Raw genomic sequence first — 18346 nt, 5'->3', positions numbered from 1 at the left:
ACCTTGCCACACCCCCAGGAGCAGCCTGGAACCTTTCCCATAGCCAGGAGTCAACGAAGCTGGGGAAGAAGCAGGAATTCGAGACCTGGTGATTCGAGACCTGGTAACTGCCGAGTCCCCCATCGCCTGGCCCGGGGGAGGCAGGGGGAGACAGGAGGATGAGCCCTGGGACAGGATCAAGGAAGAAAACCGCAGAGGCCCCTCCCCAGGCACCTCAGGAAGAAGGACAGTGGCACCTTGGGAAGGTGGGAGCTCTTTTCGGGGGGAAGGCGTTCTTTCGGGAGGGGAGGTTATCTGGAGGGCAGACCGGATCCAAAGAGGGGACAGACGGAGGGAGGAAGGGAGAGAGAGGGCATTTGAAGCGTATTTAATAATTAATAATAATTATGGTATTTGATCAATGCTTACGATGTGCCAAGTACTGTTCTAAGCATTGGGGTAGATACGAGGTAATCAGGTTGACCCACGTGGGGCTCACAGTCTTAATGCCCATTTTCCAGGTGAGGTAACTAAGGCACAGAGAAGCTAAGCGGCTTGCCCAAGGTCACACAGCTGGCAAGTGGCAGAGTAAGGATTAGAACTCATGTCCTCTGACTCCCAAACTGGTGCTCTTTCCACTAAGTCACAATGCTTCTCTGACTTTTCTTTTCCCCCTCTCTGGAACTCAAAGATTGAGACTTCTCCCTCTCCGGTCAGGATACGGAAAGGGACAGAAAAGGGAAACTGAGGTGCAGAGAGGTTGGGCAGCCGGATGAGGGCCACCCAGCCCACTGGCCCCCAGATCCAGCGGTGGACAGCCCCCCCCAACCCCACCCAATATCCGGGAGGCCCACTCCGACGGCTCCACGGGCCTCCCGGGCACCGGACCCCTTCTCTCCTTCATCCTATCACCCACCGCCCACCGCCCCAGCCGGGGTTCCAGCATGGCCTAGTGGCAAGAAAACGGGCTTGGGAGTCGGGGGACTTGAGTTCGAATCCTGCCTCCGCCCCTTGTCGACTGTGTGACTTTGGACAACTCACTTGACTGTACCTCAGTTCCCTCATCTGGAAAATGGGGATTAACACTGTGAGCCCCACGTGGGACCACCTGATCACCTTCTATCGACCTCAGTGCTTAGAACTGTGAGCCCATCATCGGGCAGGGATTGTCTCTATCTGTTGCCGAATTGTACATTCCAAGCGCTTAGTACAGTGCTCTGCACATAGTCAGCGCTCAATAAATACGATTGAATGAATGAGTGAATAGCGCTTGGCACATGGTAAGCGCTTAACCAAATACTATCAGCATTAGCAAATGCCATTATTGGAGAAGCACCATGGCTCAGTGGAAAGAGACGGGGCTTGGGAGTCGGAGGTCGTGGGTTCTAATCCCGGCTCCGCCACTTGTCAGCGGGGTGACTTTGGGCAAGTCGCTTCACTTCTCTGGCCCTCAGTTCCCTCACCTGTAAAATGGGGATGAAGACCGTGAGCCCCACTTGGGGCAACCTGATCACCTTCTATTAACAAAGACCGTTATTCCTTGAGACCGCGAGCCCGTCGTTGGGCGGGGATTGCCTCTGTCTGTTTCTGAGTCGTACCTTCCAAGCCCTCAGTCCCGTGCTCTGCACACGTAAATGCTCAATAAATACGATTGGAGGAATGAATTAAAAAAATGATAATTCCGGCCCCCTCCCCGCTTACCTTTCCCCGCAAGCTCCGCCCCGCGGCAGGCTCGGCAGCCAATGGGGGGGACGGGCCTGATTTGCTTAAATTAAGGGAGGCTGGGGGGGAAGGGGGTGGGAAAGGGGGGCGGAGCCGGGCGACCCCCTAAATCAAAGTTGGGCGGCGAGAGCCGGAGCGGGGACGGCCAGGACCAAGGCGTCCGGGAGTCCGGTCCCCGGCAGACGGCCGGTCCCGCCCGAGAGCCCCGCGGGACCTGCCAGCGCCCCTCTCTCCCCACCTCCCAATTTGGGGGAGGGGGGTCGTCTCTATCTGGGGGCGAGGTTCGGGGGGCGGGAGGTCCAATCTCCTCCTCCTTCCCCTCTCCCCTAATTGCTCATTCATTTCCTTCTTTCGCCTTATTGCCCCGGACCTGCAGCGTTGGTGGGTTGGGAGGGGGCTTTTGGGAGGGGAAGGGGATCCTGGGGAGGGAGTGGAGGGTCCCTAGGGTGTGCGGGGGGAAAGGGATTCCAGGGTTCCGGGAGTGCTGAGCCCCCCCTTTGCGGGTTGCGGCTGCGGGCAGCATGACGGAAAAGCACGAGAAGGAGAAGGAGTCCGAGGACACGGGGGTCGTCCACCCCATCCCCGGGACCCTCCCCACCCTCCAGGAGACCAAGGTAACTTCGGGGTCGCGCCCCCCGCCCCCACCCTCCCGCTGGGCCGGGGGATGGGGGGTGGATGGGGGTGGGGGGCTGGGTGGGGGGTGGGCCTTTATTTCCCCGCGTCCCGCCTCCCCCTGCCCCCCTTCGACCCCGTGACCCCGGCCCCTTTCTCCCCGCGCTGTCCCGACCCGTTGGCCGTGTCGCAATCGAAGGGCTTGGCAGAAACTCTTCTCTGCACGCTGTGCGAGCGAGGGCACGCGTGTACGCACACCCCCACGCACATATACACATGAGCGTGCACACATGTACACGCGCATTAAGGCGCTGTCCAGCGTGAGCTGGGATCATCCTCGGAGAGGGGGCGGGGGGGAGAGGGCAAGGCGGCCCCCGCCCCCCACCGGCCCGGAGGGTCCCCCCTGGGTGTGTGTGTGTTTGTGTGGGGGTGGGGGTGTCTGTGTGTTAGAGCGTGTAGGGATGGAGGTTGTCACCGTTCTCCTTTGTTGGAGCGACTCGTTGCGGAGTGGGGAGAAATGAGAGATGTGCGTGCGTGTGTGTGTTTTGTGCGTGTATGTGCGAGTATGTTCGCTTTTCTGCGGATGTTTGTGTGTGTGTGTGTGTGTTTGTGTACGTGTGAGTTTGACTCGCGTCTCTCCTTGCACCCCTCACTCCCTGCCCCTCGGTGGTCCCCCCACTTCTCGGCCGGCGTTTACAGCCTGTGTTGCGTCTCTGCCCGTCCGGCTCCTTCCCTCTAGCTCTCAGGCCGGGCTCCGTCTGTCCCTCCCGGTCACTGTCTCTGTCCCCTCGAGCCCCCACCCCCCGTGCCTGTGCGTGTGTGTGTGCACGCGTGTGTGGCTTTTGCTCCGGGCCGCAGCCCTCGGAGACTGCTTGGGTTTGCAGGGCCTGTTCAGGACAGGCCAGAGGGTGGGGGTTTTAGGTCTGGGGGGAAATTTGGCCCGCCTAGCTGAGTCTCTGGGAACCCCGGGCCTGTCCGTACTGACCGGGGGCGGAGAATCAGCCCCCCTGGGTCCTCAGCCCCAGGACACTCTCAGCCGGTAGAAGTGGTGGCCAACTAGTCAGAAAGAGTGGTGTTTCTCCTGGCTAGTAGAGGAATAGAGAGGAAGAGGGGGCCAGGGGTGGCCCTCCTACTCCCCTGTGGCTGCGCTCGGGCCTACGTACGCCGCAGGAAGCCGGGAGTGCGGGGGTGGATGGGAGCGGCCGAAGCTGCCCCCCTGCTGCCCGGGACGTGGGCCCTGCCCGGCCCCAACCCCACCCTCCCTTCCAGGGGTCCCTCCGGGGCTGGGGAGGGTTTGTGGGGCTACAAAAGATCTGGACGGGGAGGGTTGGAGAGCCTGTAGGGTTGGAGGTCATGGAGATGAGAGGCCGCAGGGGTGGGTGGGAGGGTGAGAACTTTAAACCGCCCCCCGGGAGATGGGACTGGTGCCCCCGACTCCAGCCCCCAACACGGTCGTGGCCCGGACCATCCCCATCCTCTCAAACCAACCCCAAACTCCACGGAGCAAAGGTTAAGTCAAGGTCGAGGGCCCCGGGAGCCCATTTCTTCCTCACTCTCCAAGCCGGGGGAGCGGGTTGGGGGGAGGGGGCTGCCCACTGGAACCCCCCACCATATACAGGCTGTGCCGTCAGGATTCAGTCCAACCTTGCCCTCCGCCACCCTCGGCCTCTACCCAAGGAGGGTGAAGCCCTCCGTGGTTTGGTGAAGGGACCGGGGAGTGTGGATGAGGAGGCGGAGACTTTCCGGGTTGGGCACCCAGGGTGCTGGGCAGGGCGGAGGGGCCGAGGTGCCAGGTGCCAGGCGCCACGAGTGGAGTTACCTTAGGAGCTGGTGGCAGGGGGAGGGGAGAGGAGACGGAGGGCGCTCAGGCTGCGGTGAGGATGCCACCTCAGCATTCCGCCAGCCAGCCGCCTCAGCAGAGCTGAGGAGATGGGCTGAAGGGAGGAGGGTGGAGAGAAGGGGGGACGACGGAGGGGACGGGGTGGAGGAGAAGGAGATGGAGGGGAGGAAGGCGGAGGAGAGAGAAATGGGGGCGGTTGGGGGGAACTGGGGAGAGAAGGGAGGCGGAGGAGAGAAAGGGGGTGCGGGAGAGGAGGGCAGGGGAAAAGGGAGGAGGGGATGGGGAGGGGAGAAGGAGGGGGTTAGTAGAACAGACTCAGTTTTCACTCCTACTCCTGGCCATCCTCCCTGCTCCCCCCCTTCGCCCCTCTGCCCTGGCCTCTCTCCCCAGAAACAGTATGGCTTAGTGGAAAGAGCCCCTGCTGGAAAGTGTCAGAAGATCTGGGTTCTAATAATAATAACGATGGAATTTGTTAAGCGCTTACGATGTGCCAAGCACTGTCCTAAACGCTGGGGTAGATAAGGGTAATCAGGTTGTCCCAGGTGGGGCTCACAGTTTTACCCCCATTTTACAGATGAGGTAACTGAGGCACAGAGAAGTGAAGTGACTTGCCCGAGGTCACACGGCAGGCAAGCGGCGGAGCCGGAATTAGAATCCACGTCCTCTGACTCCCAAGCCCGGGCTCTTGCCACTAAACCACGCTTCTAATCCCAGCTCTGCCTGCCGCTTGCCTGCTTTGAGTCCTTGGGCAAGTCACTTCACTTCTCTGTGCCTCAGTTACCTCATCTGTAAAGTGGGGATCCAATACCTGTTCTCCCTCCTACTTAGTCTGTGAGCCCCAGGTGGGACAGGGACGGTGTCCCACCTAATTGTCTTGTATCTACCCCAGTGCTTAGTACAGTCCTTGGCACATAGAAAGTGCTTAACAAATATCATGATGGTTATTAGAATTATTACCAGCACAGGTTCTACTGCCCTCCCCTTCGGCCCACCGAGGTCTGACCTTTCATAACCACCAGCCCAGGTTGCTTAGGTTGCTCGGTTGCTTAGAGAAGCAGCGTGGCTTAGTGGCAAGAGCCAGGGCTTGGGAGTCGGAGGACCTGGGTTCTAATCCCGGCTCCAAAGCTTGTCTGCTGTGTGACCTTAGGCAAGCCATTTAACTTCCCTATGCCTCAGTAACCTCATCTGTAAAATGGGGATTAAGACTGTGAGCCCCGCGTGGGACAATCTGATTACCTTGTGTCTTCCCCGGCATTTAGAACAGTGCTTGGCACATGGTAAGTGCTTAACAAATACCGTGATTATTGTCATGATTATTAGCAGGGAAGGATCCCAGTGCCTAGCTTAGTGTCCATCTGTCTGACCCCAGGGGAGAGCGGCAGTGAGGGCAGAGGTCCCAGGGATGAACGAGCATTTGAGGTCCCCAGGGTTAGGGTGGGCACAGCAGAGGCAACTGGGCTGGTGCCTGGGAGGGCACCAGGATAGGCACCAGGGCTCCAGTACCTATTCTTCTTCTGGAGATGATACTGGGGCGATGCCGATGGTATTTGTTAAGCACTTATTATGTGCCAGACACTGAACTAAGCACGAGGGTGGATACAGACAGATCGAGCTGGACACAGTCCCTGTCCCATATGGGGCTTACAGTCTCAATCCCCATTTTCCAGATGAGGTAACTGAGTCCCAGAGAAATGAAGTGACTCACCCAAGGTCACACGGCAGACAGGTGCCTTCTGCCTGCCAGACCCATGCTCCCCTCTTCTGCCCCCACCTAGCCCGGAGGCGAGGCTTCGTCTATAGCGACGGAAGCTGCGGCGGCCTCTGCTGAGCTCCATCCTAGGGGTCCCCCCTTAGCCCCCCACCACCCAGGTGGCTTGAAAGTGGTCACCCCTCACCCAGCTCTCAGAGCGGGTGGGTTGGGGGTGCTCTGAGCCCGAGCCGATGCCTGAGTCAGCCATCTCCGGGGCCGCTGCTGTGCCGCCCACTCAACCCCCAGCTGCTGCACCCCGACGGCAGCCGCAAACACGACAGCAGAAGCAGCGCGGCCTAGTGGATAGAGCTCGGGCCTGGGAGGCGGAAGGTCATGGGTTCTAATCCCGCCTCCGCCACTCATCTGCTGTGTGACCTGGGGCAAGTGGCTTCCCTTCTCGGGGCCTCGGTTCCCTCCTCTGGAAAAGGGGGATTGAGACTGTGAGCCCCACGTGGCCCAGGGACCGTGTCCAACCATCTGTTTGTATCCACCCTAGTGCTTAGAACAGTGCCTGCCACGTAGTGAGCGCTTAACAAATGCCGTAATTATTATTATTAGCAGAAGTAGAAGTGGGGGCTGCGGCAGCAGCCGCAAAAGCAACAGCAGCTCTAGCAGCATGAGAAGCAGTGTGGCTCAGTGGATAGAGCACAGGCCTGGGAGTCAGAAGGACCTGGATTCTAATCCTGGCTTTGCCACTTCTCTGCTCTGTGAACCCGGGCGAGTCGCTTTCCTTCTCTGTCCCTCAGTTACCTCAACTGTAAAATGGGCACGAGTACTCTGAGCCCCCTGTGGGACAGGGACCATGTCCAGCCTGATTAATTGGCACCTACCCCAGTGCTTAGAACAGAGCTTGGCACATAGTAAGCGCTTAACAAGTACCATTATTATTATATTATTATTTTTGGAGTAACGACAAGCAGCTACAGCAGCTGTCTAGAGAGGGGATAGAGCTGAGCTGGTTGGACGATGCTGAAGTCGATGACCCAGTAGCCAGGGCCAGGCAGGAAGGGCCGGGAGAGAGGCTCGGAGGAGCCAGGGCTGGGTGGACCTGCCAGGGGAGGAAACTTCAGATCCAGGGTAGGGTTTTGCCAGCTGGCCGATCAGAACAATTCTTCCCCCCTCTCTCTGGGGAAACCGAGATGGACACTGCCAGGGCCTGAAGCGAGCAGCCTGGTGGGCATTGCTGGGTCCTGCCCTCCTGTTCTTTCCAGATTGTGTGGGGAAGAAGGGGAGAGGGCAAAGGGCCCGAGGGAGGGACTCGTACAAGGAGCCGTGGCCGGCAGCTGAGCCAGGGATTTCTGGAGCAGGCGGGCACGGCGCCCAGCTGGCAGGGATGCTGAGTCCTGTTCTGCCCCCTCCAGGTGCCAGACTGGTGCCAGAGGGCTCCACCGTGCCAGCTCCATGGGGACGTTTTGTTTAGGAAACTGTCCTGGGGCAGGTGGCCGGGAAACTTGATTAGAGAAGACATTTCATTCTTTCGTTCACTCGTATTTATTCAATCGCATTTATGGAGAGCTTACTGTGTGCAGAGCACTGTACTAAGCGCTTGGGAGAGTACAATTCAACAATAAACAGACACATTTCGTGCCCACCACGAGCTCATCGTTTCTGCCTTCCTCTTCCCCCTGCAAGCGCCCCTCTGCTAATACTAATGCTGTTTACTAAGCGCTCACTCTATGCTAAGTGTTGAGGTGGACTGTGTTAAGCTCTTCGGGGTGGGGTTGGGGAGGTACAGGATAATCCAGACAGGAACAGTGCCTGACCCACAGAAGGAGCTCCCAGTCTCGGCGGGTGGGAGAGCAGGGATCTTTTCCCCATTAGAAAGAGCAGGAAACTGGGGGGACCAGAGAGGCTAAGTAACTTCTCCACAGTCACACTGCGGCCCAGTGGCGGAGCAGGGAGTCCAAGCTGGGCCTCTCGACGTGCGTGCATGTTTGTGATTGTGTGAATGTGGTGCATGTTTGTGCGTCTAAGTGCGTGCTTCTGTGTGCGTATGTGCATGTCTGATGCGATGTGATGTTTGTGTGCGTTTGTGTGCTCTGTGTGTGTCCTCCAGTTGCCAACCAGAAGCCACAGGAGGGAGTCTGTGGAACTCAGCAGGATGTGAGCAGGGGGAAGTGGGTCCTTGGGCCCCCCAGCCTTGGTCCTGGTCCTGGTCCAGCCCCGGATCTGCCATCCGGGAAGCAGGCAGCAGCTGGCGGGGCTGGGAAATGCCACAACGGGCATGCCCACATCCCTCCAGGGCCTGGTTTTGCAGTTGGCAGCCCTAAGCAAGTTAGATGCCCCCCCCCCCCCCCAGCCCCCGCCATCCCCCAGCCATCCCTCTCCTTCCCGTTTGCGGCCCTGCTCCTGAAGCGGCCTGGTTGACGGCTGGCACCTCGCTTGGCAGGGTGGGACCACGAGGTTGGCGACTGAGGGACCACCCTCTGCCTGGCCCGTCTCTACCAACTGGAAAGGGCTGGAGGGGCCTGGGGCCTTGGCCTCTCCCTCTGCCTGGACTGGTATCTGCCCCGGCCCCATGCCCCTGGAGCCCCAGAGATATGACAACTTGGCACAGCACTGCCCTGGCAAGGGGCAGGGGCGAAGCCAGCTAGGACCTGTCTGCCTTAGTCAACCAATCATATTTTTCGAGCACTTATTGTCTTGCAACTGATTGTCAGAGGCAATCAACCAATAGTATCTACTGAACGCTTACTATGTGCCGAGCATTGTACTGAGCACTTGGGGGAGTACAGTGCATTAGGATTAGCAGACATGCTCCCCGCCCATAACGGCACACACACACAACCCTCCCCTCCCTCCGCCCCCCGCCCCACACACATACACCCCGACTCATCCACTTGTCTGCTCTGTGGGGTTGGGCAGTGATTTCACTTCCTCTGTGCCTCGGTTACCTCATCTGTAAAGTGGGAATTAAGACTGTGAACCCTATGCGGGAGAGGGACTGCGTCCAATCTGATTGGCTTTTATCCACCCTAGCGTTTAGTAAGTGCCTCTGTGCTTAACAGATACCATAATAATTACTCCCCTGTATACTGCGAGCTCACTGTGGGCAGGGAATGTCACTGTTTATTATTGTATTGTACTTTCCCAAGCGCTTTGTACAGTGCTCTGCGCACAGTAAGCACTTAATAGGTACGATTGAATGAATGAAGGAATGAATGCCCTCTCCTCACCTCTGATCCAGAATACACACCCTCCTCTCCATTGCCCCAGAGGAGAAAATCGGACCCAGCTGAAGGTGGAGGGAAGAAAGGAGGGAAGGAAGGATCAGGGCATCTGCTTTTTGCTCCCCCAGCAACAGCCCGGCCTCTCCCTCCCTCCTCGGAGCTTATCTGGGGAGAGGAATCTGAGTTCTCCGGAACCCCCAAATCCCACTTCTCGGGCCCCTGGCATGAGAGACCCAGGGGCTCTACTCAGTCACATAGTTATTTGTATTTATTGAGCACTTGCTGTGGGCAGAGCACGCTACTAATCGTTTGGGAGAGGACAAAATAACAATAAACAGACGTCACTGGACACCGTGCCAGTCGGCAAGCAGGTGTGCTCTCTGGAGATATCCTGCCTCCCGCCAGTCTCCCGGAGGGGGCTTCATGGCATCCTCTCTGCCCCCCAACTTTTCTCGCCCCTCCTCCGTCCCCCAGCTCCAGAGGTTCAAGCGCTCGCTGTCCCTCAAGACTCTGCTCCGCAGCAAGAGCGTCGAGAATTTCTTCCTACGCTCCAACAGCGACCTCAAGGTGCCCACCGAGGTCCTGCTGACCCCTCCCACCCCGCTGCCCCCGCCCTCGCCGGTGCCCCCTGCCGAGGAGGCCCTGTCCGCTCCTACCCGCTCCCCCAGCTCCTCCCAACGGCCCCTGGCCCCCCTCAAGCCCATGCGGACGCACGGCTTCCAGGAGTACGTCTTCAAGAGGGCCAGCCCCTGTCAGCTGTGCCACCAGCTCATCGTAGGTAAGAACCAGGTGCCCCCGGGGAGGGCACAGCGGGGTCGGGGAGGGCACAGACCACTTAGGCAGAGAAGCAGCATGGAGTGGTGGATAGAGTACAGAAGTCAGAAGGTCATGGGCTTTAATCCCCGCTCTGCCCTATGTCTGTTGTGCGAGACCTTGGGCCAGCCACTTCACTTCTCTGGGCCTCGGTTCCCTCATCTGTAAAAAATGGGATTTTTAAAGTGTGAACCCCATGTAGGACGGGGACTGTGTCCAACCTGATTAACTGGTATCTTCCCCAGTGCTTAGAATCGTGCTTTGCACATGGTCTGTGCTTTACAAGTATTGTAGTTATTATAATTATGACCAGAGGGTACAAGGGGGCCCAACACGGATCTACGTCCGGCACTGACGAGAGCCCACCGCAGGACCCCCAGCCCCATTGCCGCACCTCCATCCCACTCCTGCCCGGCCTAGGGGTTGGGGGGGCTCTCACTGGTGCCCCCCACTCGTCCCTCCCCGCTTTTCCACAGGAAACTCCAAGCAGGGTCTTCGCTGTAAACTATGCAAGGTCAGTGTCCACCTCTGGTGTTCGGAAGAGATCTCTCATCAGCAATGCCCGGGCAAGACGGTGAGTGGGCCCCTATCCAGGGGGCATCCTAAGGGCGCCGCTTCTGGCTGGGGCCGATCATTCGTTCATTCATTCAATCGTATTTATTGAGCACTTAACCGGTACAGAGTAATGTACTAAGCCCTTGGGAAAGTGCAATACAACAGCTGTGTAGCAGCCACAGCTCGGAGGTTTGCCTGTCGAGGGATGGGGTCGGGAGGCAGCACGGTCTACTGAAAAGAGGCCGGGACGGGGAGCCGGGAGACCTGGATTCCACTCCCAGCTCCGCTACCGGCCCGCTGTGTGACCTTGGGCAAATCATGGGACCTCTCTGGGCCCCGCTTTGCTCCTCTGTATAATGCTCTCACTGCTCCCACAGACCAGGATGGGGAATGTATCCAATCGGATTATCTGGAAGCTAGCCAGGGCTTATTGGAGGGTGCTTATTAAATACCATCGCTGTGGCCATTATTATCGCCAGCTGGCCCTGCCGTGGGTGGGGGGAGGGAGAGATGGAGAGGCTGTTTCCGCTTGTCTGCCAGCCACATGGGCCCTGATGCCCATCTCTGCTCCCTCCAGTCTTCCTCCTTCCGCCGCAACTTCAGCTCCCCGCTCCTGATCCACGAGCCTCCGCCCGCCTGCATCCGGGAGTCTCCACCCACAGGTGAGTACCCCTGCCTTGCCCTCTGAGGGCCCCAGAGGGGAGGGTTGCCTCAGTCTCCCAAGTTGTTGGGCGGCAATCTCTTGGGAATCTCTTAAGGGAAGCAGCGTGGTATAATGGATAGAGCACGGGGCCTGGGAATCAGAAGGTCATGATTTCTAATCTCGGCTCTACCACTTATCTGCTGCGTGGCCTTGGGGGAGTCACTTCAGTTCTCTGGACCTCAGCTCCCTCTTCTGTAAAATGGGGATTGTGAGCCCCATGTGAGACAGGGACTGTGCCCAACCTGATTTGTTTGTATTCACTACAGTGCTTTTCACATATTAAGGACTTAACAAATGCCACAATTATTATTATTACTATTATTCTAATCCCCTGACGAGCACTGGCATTGGCCCCCTGGCACCCTGGCACCTCTCCACTCCTGCCCTGGGGGTGCTGGCCCCAGGAGTAAGAAAGGCAGGACTGGGGCAGCCGGCTGGGGACCGAGGACGATGCTAGAGCTGTGAAGGTGGCATCTCTGCAGGTGCCAGCGGGAAGGTCGATCCCATATATGAGACGCTGCGCTACGGCACCTCCCTGGCCCTGATGAACCGTTCCAGCTTCAGCAGCGCCTCTGAGTCGCCCACCAGGAGCCTGGTACAGCCCTGTGCCTTGTGGGGAGAGGGCAGGGGGATTGGGGAGAGGGTAGGGTGGATTGGGGAGAGGGGCGGGGGGAGTGGGAGAGATGAACAGGGAGACCAAGGAGAGGGGTTGAGAAAGAGGGGCGGGGGGCTGAGGGAAAGGGTCAAGAGAACCCGGGGTGAGGAGTAGGGGGTGCTGAGGGAGAGGGGCAGAGAGGCAGGGGGATGGAATTGAGGGGCAAGGGGTTTGGGCACAAAGCAGTGGGTGAAGTTTGCTCAGTCAATCGTATTTATTAAGTGCTTACTGTGTGCAGAGTACTGTACTAAGCGCTGGAACGAGTACAGTGTGGCAGGCACATTCCCTGCCCACGATGAGTTTACAGTCTAGAGGGGGAGAAATTCTGTTCTATCTTTTCCCTTGGGGGTCTCGGTCCCCAGAGTGAAAGAGACGAGTTGGCAGAGGACGGGGAGAGCAGCATCCGGAGCTCCGAGGAGGGTCCCGCTGACAACGGTGAGTAGCGGAGAGCAAAGGGGGGGGGGTGAGGGGAGACCGCAGACTCTCTCCAAGGCATAAGCTTCTCATTCCTGCTCTCACCCTCTCCCAGTCTTCCAGCCCACTACAGAGAGTGAAACTTCGGGCCCAGAAGAGAAGAACCCAGGGCAGCAGGTGAGTCGGTGTGAGGGCACTGAGGGTGGGCATCACTGGTGCCCAGAGTGGGAGAGAGAGCCCATCGGACAGGGGTGGCGGGTAGGGGGAGGCCTGTGGCTCCCTCCCCCGTCCAGTGCCCGCCTCTGACTCCTACACCCATCTGTCTTACCCATGCCAGCTCTCCCGTGGCCCCCTGCAGAAGGAGGGAGTGCCCATGTATTCTTACGTCGCCCTCTACAAGTTCCTCCCTCAGGAGCACAACGACTTGGCTCTGCAGTAAGTTCTGGGGGGTCTGGGCACTGCCCTCTCCAACCCTGAGCTCCTTTCTGCCCAGATAATCATAATAATAATAATTAAGGTAGTTGTTAAGCACTTACTATGGTCCAAGCACTGTACTAAGCACAGGGGTAGAAAAAAGGTAATCAGGTTGTCCCACCTGGGGTTCACAGTCTTAATCCCCATTTTACAAATGAAGTAATTGAGGTCCAGAGAAGTGAAGCGATTGCCCAAGATCACACAGCAGACAAGTGGCGGAGCTGGGATTAGAACCCACGACCCCTGACTCTCAAGCCCATGCTCTTGGGGGGTATCAGTGGGCAAGACCACCCCAGGGCACCATAAGACATTTGAAGGGTACTGACCCCAGAGTCCTTGTGGTGGGGGTTGGGAGGGCAGGCCGTTCCTGGAGGGGAGGGTGCCCTTCTGCTGTACCTCAGACCCCACCACATCCCGTTCTTTCCTTGCGTGCAGGCCGGGAGACCGGATCTTACTGGTGGATGATTCCAACGAAGACTGGTGGAAGGTGAGTGGAGGAAGGGCCAGGGCAGGGCAAGGTCTAGGACTCTGTGGAGGGGGCAGGGATGGCACACACGGTACCCTCAGCCCCATGCCCCAGGGCACCCCCTGCTCACTGTGATCCTCAGCCTAAGCAGCAGAAGCAGGGTTCAAGGGTAGACCCCATTGATGTGTTCTGGGTGCCACCTTTACAATGACACCACTGTGCCATTCTGGGCACAGACTTCCTTGCTGCCTGCTCATTCCCAGCTCCAGGCGGGCAGAGCTCTGCTTGGGCCGAGCACCGAACTTGCCCCCCTCCACCGGTGTCCTTCTCGGGCCCTTGAGGTGCCAGCCTCCGTATCAGGATTCCCTGGCCTGTGGGGCTGCTGAGGAGAGAGTGGGCACAGGTGACCCCACCTCCGGCCCCCTCCCCGCCGTTGGCAGGGCAAGATCGGCGACCGGGTCGGCTTCTTCCCGGCGAACTTCGTGCAGCGGGTCCGACCCGGGGAGACCGTGTGGCGCTGCTGCCAGCCGTACCCTGGCAACAAGGAGCAGGGACACATGAGCCTCAAGGAGAGCCAGGTGGGCACCCTCTGCCCCTCGCCCCCTCCCCGTCCCCTCCCCACCCCACTCTCCCAACCCCAGGAACTCAGGCACGCTCTGAGCATTCAGAGTCAGGGACCCGGTTAATAATGTTGGTACTTGTTAAGCGCTTACTATGTGCAGAGCACTGTTCTAAGCGCTGGGGTAGATACAGGGTAATCAGGTTGTCCCATGTGAGGCTCACAGTTAATCCCCATTTTACAGATGAGATAACTGAGGCACAGAGAGGTGAAGTGACTTGCCTGCAGTCACACAGCTGACAAGTGGCAGAGCTGGGATTCGAACCCATGACCTCTGACTTCCAAGCCCGGGCTCTTTCCAGTGAGCCACGCTGCCCAGACTTCCAGTAATCCCCCAAAAATCCAGAGGGCTTCTCCGCAACCTTCTTGAAGAAGTCTGGGGGCCAGGGTGGATTCTGTAGGCGTGGGAAGTGAGGGTCAGGCTGTTGAATAAGACTGCAGCAGTAGAGATGGAGGTTAGACAGTAGGAAGGACTTCCATCCTGGTGGGGTCAGAAGACTTCTTTGGGGAGGCAGGGGATTGTGCAGCCTGGGAGATTATTATTATGGTATTTGTTAAGGGTTTACTATGTGCCAAGCATTATTTTAAGCACTGGGATAGATACAAGGTAATCAGTTTGGACATATGCCTGTCCCATATGGGGCTCACATTCTTAATCCCTATTTTACAAATGAGGTCCCTGAGGCCCAGAAAAGTGAAGTGACTTGCCCAAGGTCACACAGCAGACAAGTGGTGGAGCCGGGATTAGAACTCACGTCCTCTGACTCCCAAGCCCGGGCTCTTTCCACTAGGTCATGCTCCTTCCTTAATAATTATGGTGCTTTTTAAGTGTCACTAAGGTATGTACCAAGCACTGTTCTAAGCACTGGGGTAGACTCAAGCTAATCAGGTTGGACACAGTCCCTGTCCCATATGGGTCTCACAGTCTCAATCCCCATTTTACAGATGAGGTAACTGAGGCCCAGAGAAGTGAAAGGAAAGGTCACACAGCAGACATGTGGCAGAGCTGGGATTAGAACCCTGATCCTTCTGGCTCCAAGGCCCGTGCTCTAGCCAGTAGGTTGGGGACAGGGTCAACCTGCTTGGGAATAGCGGGATGGCCGGAATGATCCCAGATTGGGAAGACCTCACTGACTCCAGGAAGCGGGCCGGCGGCCAGGAGGGTCAGGCCAGGCCCGCCCTAAGTGGGCAGTCACCCCCACCAGGCCCCTGGCAAAATGGGTGCTGTGCCCACCAGCGGACACCCTCCCCTGACACCCCTCCCCCCATCTCCACCCAGATCTGCGTGGGCGCAGGCAAGGGCAAAGATGCCGACGGCTTCATCCGCGTCACCAGCGGGAAGAAACGCGGGCTGGTGCCCACCGACGTCCTGGCCGAGATCTGAGAGTGGGCCCGGGGGCGGGGACGAGGGGTAGGGGAGCAAGGGACAGCCCCCCGTGACCCCTTCCCGGAGCTCCGGCCGGGTGCTCCGTTTCCCCCTGTTCCCCTGGGCTGGGGACCCTGAGCCTGGCACTGTAGCTTCTGTTTCTCAGGGTGGGTAAAAGCGGGTCGGGGGTCCCATAGATGGTTCGGATTGCCCTCTCACCCCGTGCCAACGAGGCCCTCCCCGTCCCCCTCCATGCCTGCTGCTGAGCTGAGTGGAGACTTCACGGCGGCGGGAGCCGAACGCTGAATCTCACCACGGCTTGCCCGGCTCCGCACCCCTGCACCACTGCCACCACCGAAATCACCCTCGCACGTCTGGCCCTCGCCCCCACCTCCACCACAAGCCATCTGCGTGTGCGTTTGCGGGTGTGTGTGTATGTGTGTGTGTGTTTATTTTCACTGGCGGCCTGGGAGAAGGCCCTGGGGAGGGAGGGGAAGAACAAGATGGTTCCCCTCAGCCACTCAACACTCCTCCCTCATGGGTCCCCTCTGCCCTGGCTCTCCCAGCCGGCCCCTTCCTCTCAGTCACTAATTCTCAGGAATCATCTGTTGTGGGTTGAGGGGGGGGGGTCTCTCCCCATACTTGAAAACGGAGGCTGCCCTCCTGTTGAGGGGAGGGGTCCCAGTCAGAGCGGCCAACCCCCCCACCAGCTCCCAGTCAGAAATCTCCCCCGCAAAGACCCCAGGGCGATCGTCCGTCTATACCAGCCCAGGGCCACAACGAGAACAAGCCTCTGACGATTAGGACACCGTTCCTTCGTTGGAACAACCACTTCTCCGCCAAAACAATTCCATTACAACGAGGAGGAGAAACATACAAAAAAAAAAATAGGCCTTTAATCCCTGGGGGACCTCGGCGTCGATTACTCCACAGCGACTGGAGTCGGGACCAGAATCAGCCCTCTGCAGTTAGGAGAGGTCTTCCTACGAGCAGGATGTGAACGGCGACAGCCGGGGGTCCAGAGGGTCGGCCCCAATACCGCCACTGGCAGAACCGCATCAGAAGCCGCCGGGCGTCCCGCTGGGACAATCCGGAACCACCCCGTTACAAGGAGCACGGCGTGGTCAGAAAGGCGATGGTCAAGGAGAAGGTCATGGAAACCGTCACGGAAATGGTCACGGCCACCGTCACGGTGACCGTCTTGGGGATGGTCACTGAGTCAAGATGCCTCCCCCAGGATGAGAAATTCTCTCTGACAGGCCGGCGAAGGAGTGGGAGAAAGCACTCACCGTCCAAGGAGCATCGTTTCAGGTTGGCGGGGGAATGGCCCTGGGCCCACTGGGCATGTCCCCAGGAATGGCACCTCTGAGGGTCTGTCAGGCAGGAAGGAGACTTTGGCGCTCTTTCTGGAGCCAATTTTCTGGCTACAATCCCCCCCCACCCCCTCCACACCCAACCCCCCTGGTGGAAAGTGATGAAGTTGGGAGACAGGGCACGGGGAAGGCGTCGGCCCTAATTAAAGCCACCCCCATGAGTCTCGAGGGGAATGGTCCATGAGATTGGGGGACTTAAAAATGGTCCCTTCCAGATCACATCCGGTGGACGCGTGCCATCTCCACCCTAGGCCCTTTGAAGTCAATGCCCACACCCTGCCCCTTTGGCCACGCCCTGCATCACGCCAGCCTAAGCCACCTCCGGGTATGGCTGCTCCCACAGAGCACAGCTCCAAGCCACTGACCCCTCCCCCACTCCCTTAGTGGAGGGGGAAGTCAGACCTCTCTGCCCTGTTTGCTGCCATGCGACTGCCCCAGCAATACCCCCCGGGGCGGGCGCAATGCCCACTGTACATAGAGGCTGCATGACGGGGCCGGGGCCCACCACCCCCTTGGGCACCTTCAGGCCCCTTCCCAACACCTCCAGATTAAACGTTTCCCTATCTGAGTTTGGTTCTTTTTGACTCTAGCTTTGGGGGTAGAGGGGCAGGGATCGGGTGGTATATGGGGGAGAGGGGCAGGGGTACTGGGAGAGTGGAGGGGGTGAGTCCACAGAGTGAAAAGGGGGCAGAGGCTGGATGGGGCTATATAAGCGCAAGGTAAGCACTCAATAAATACGACTGAAAAAATTTATGAATGAAGCGGCGTGGCCTAATGGATAGAGCGCAGGCCCGGGTGTCAGAAGGAGCCCGGTTCCAGTCCCGGCTCTGCCACTTGTCTGCTGTGTGACCTTGGGCAAGTCACTTCACTTCTCTGCCCCTCATTTTCCTCAACTGTGAAATGGGGATTCAAACTGTTAGCCCAGAGTGGGACACTGTGTCCAACCTGATTAGTTTGTGCTTGGAACAGTGCCTGGCACATAGTAACCGCTTCACAAATACCCCTGTTATTATGTGGAAGCGACTGGGCCCGGCTTCAGAGATCCCATCTTGAGGGTCATGGTGAAGGCTTTTGGGGTGGGACTGGGGAGATTGGATTCAACGCAGCCCTGCTGTCTTGTTAATTTAATGATTCATTAAGCCCAATTAGCTGGGACACCTGTGGGCCTCTCAGGCACGGTGGGCACATGGTGCCAGGAGGAACTCAGAGCCAATGAGTGTCAGGGAGATGCCAACTGAGCCTACCCAGCCAGAGGGGAGACCTCACCCTGCTTTCTGAACTTGGGCAAAGGGTGGGCATCTATAGGCATGTGATCTCTATCATCCTTCCCCCGTGGGGCTCACATGCAATAATAATAATAATAACAATGGCATTAGTTAAGTGCTTACTACGTTCCAGGCACTGTACAAAGTGCTGGGGTAGATACTAGCAAATCGGGTTCTATTTTAAGTTTCAATCCTTATTTTACAGATGAGGTAACTGAGGCCCAGAAAAGTGAACTGACGCAGTTCACCGAACTGCAAGGTCACGCAGCAGACGAGTGGCGGAGCTGAGATTAGAACTCGTGTCCTTTGACTCCCAAGCCCGTGCTCTAACCACTAGGCCATGCGGATTCTCACTATGCCATGCTGCGGGGTGGGGTGCCCCGTGCCCGGGTGGGGGGAAGGGGGCACCAGCTCCATCCTCCGTCCTTCCCTGGCCCCGGGGGACAAGGAAGGCGGCAGAAGCAGCATTGGCATGGAGATGACTCAGTCAGCAAAGAAGCGGATCCTGCCCGTCAGCTAGAGCCCGGCTTGCTGTTGGGGGGAAGGGAAGGGAGCCCCCTTTATACCCGC

At 58.3% G+C, this 18346-nt stretch overlaps 1 protein-coding gene across 1 annotated transcript; it reads left to right on the top strand.

Moving 5' to 3' along the window:
• The first annotated feature begins 1812 nt into the window (after positions 1 to 1812).
• Positions 1813 to 17079, top strand: STAC2 (SH3 and cysteine rich domain 2). The gene is made up of 11 exons (XM_029074534.1): positions 1813 to 2315; positions 9548 to 9851; positions 10363 to 10460; positions 11019 to 11103; positions 11627 to 11739; positions 12162 to 12234; positions 12329 to 12390; positions 12551 to 12648; positions 13123 to 13174; positions 13594 to 13731; positions 15052 to 17079. Exons 1-11 carry the CDS (start codon positions 2223 to 2225, stop codon positions 15154 to 15156), a joined length of 1221 nt encoding a protein of 406 aa, XP_028930367.1. The 5' UTR covers positions 1813 to 2222; the 3' UTR covers positions 15157 to 17079.
• The last annotated feature ends 1267 nt before the right edge of the window (positions 17080 to 18346 follow it).

This window comes from Ornithorhynchus anatinus, chromosome 11, assembly GCF_004115215.2.
Source record: "Ornithorhynchus anatinus isolate Pmale09 chromosome 11, mOrnAna1.pri.v4, whole genome shotgun sequence".
Classification (NCBI taxonomy): domain Eukaryota; kingdom Metazoa; phylum Chordata; class Mammalia; order Monotremata; family Ornithorhynchidae; genus Ornithorhynchus; species Ornithorhynchus anatinus.
The sequence above is the reverse complement of the archived record's forward strand: the minus strand, read 5'-3'. Positions and strand labels throughout refer to the sequence as shown.

Coding starts and splice junctions, on each gene's coding strand:
- STAC2 (XM_029074534.1), top strand. CDS start 2,223: ATGACGGAAAAGCACGAGAAGGAGAAGGAGTCCGAGGACACGGGGGTC. Junction 11,740..12,161: donor AGTCGCCCACCAGGAGCCTG/GTACAGCCCTGT, acceptor CTCGGTCCCCAG/AGTGAAAGAGACGAGTTGGC. Junction 12,235..12,328: donor GGAGGGTCCCGCTGACAACG/GTGAGTAGCGGA, acceptor ACCCTCTCCCAG/TCTTCCAGCCCACTACAGAG.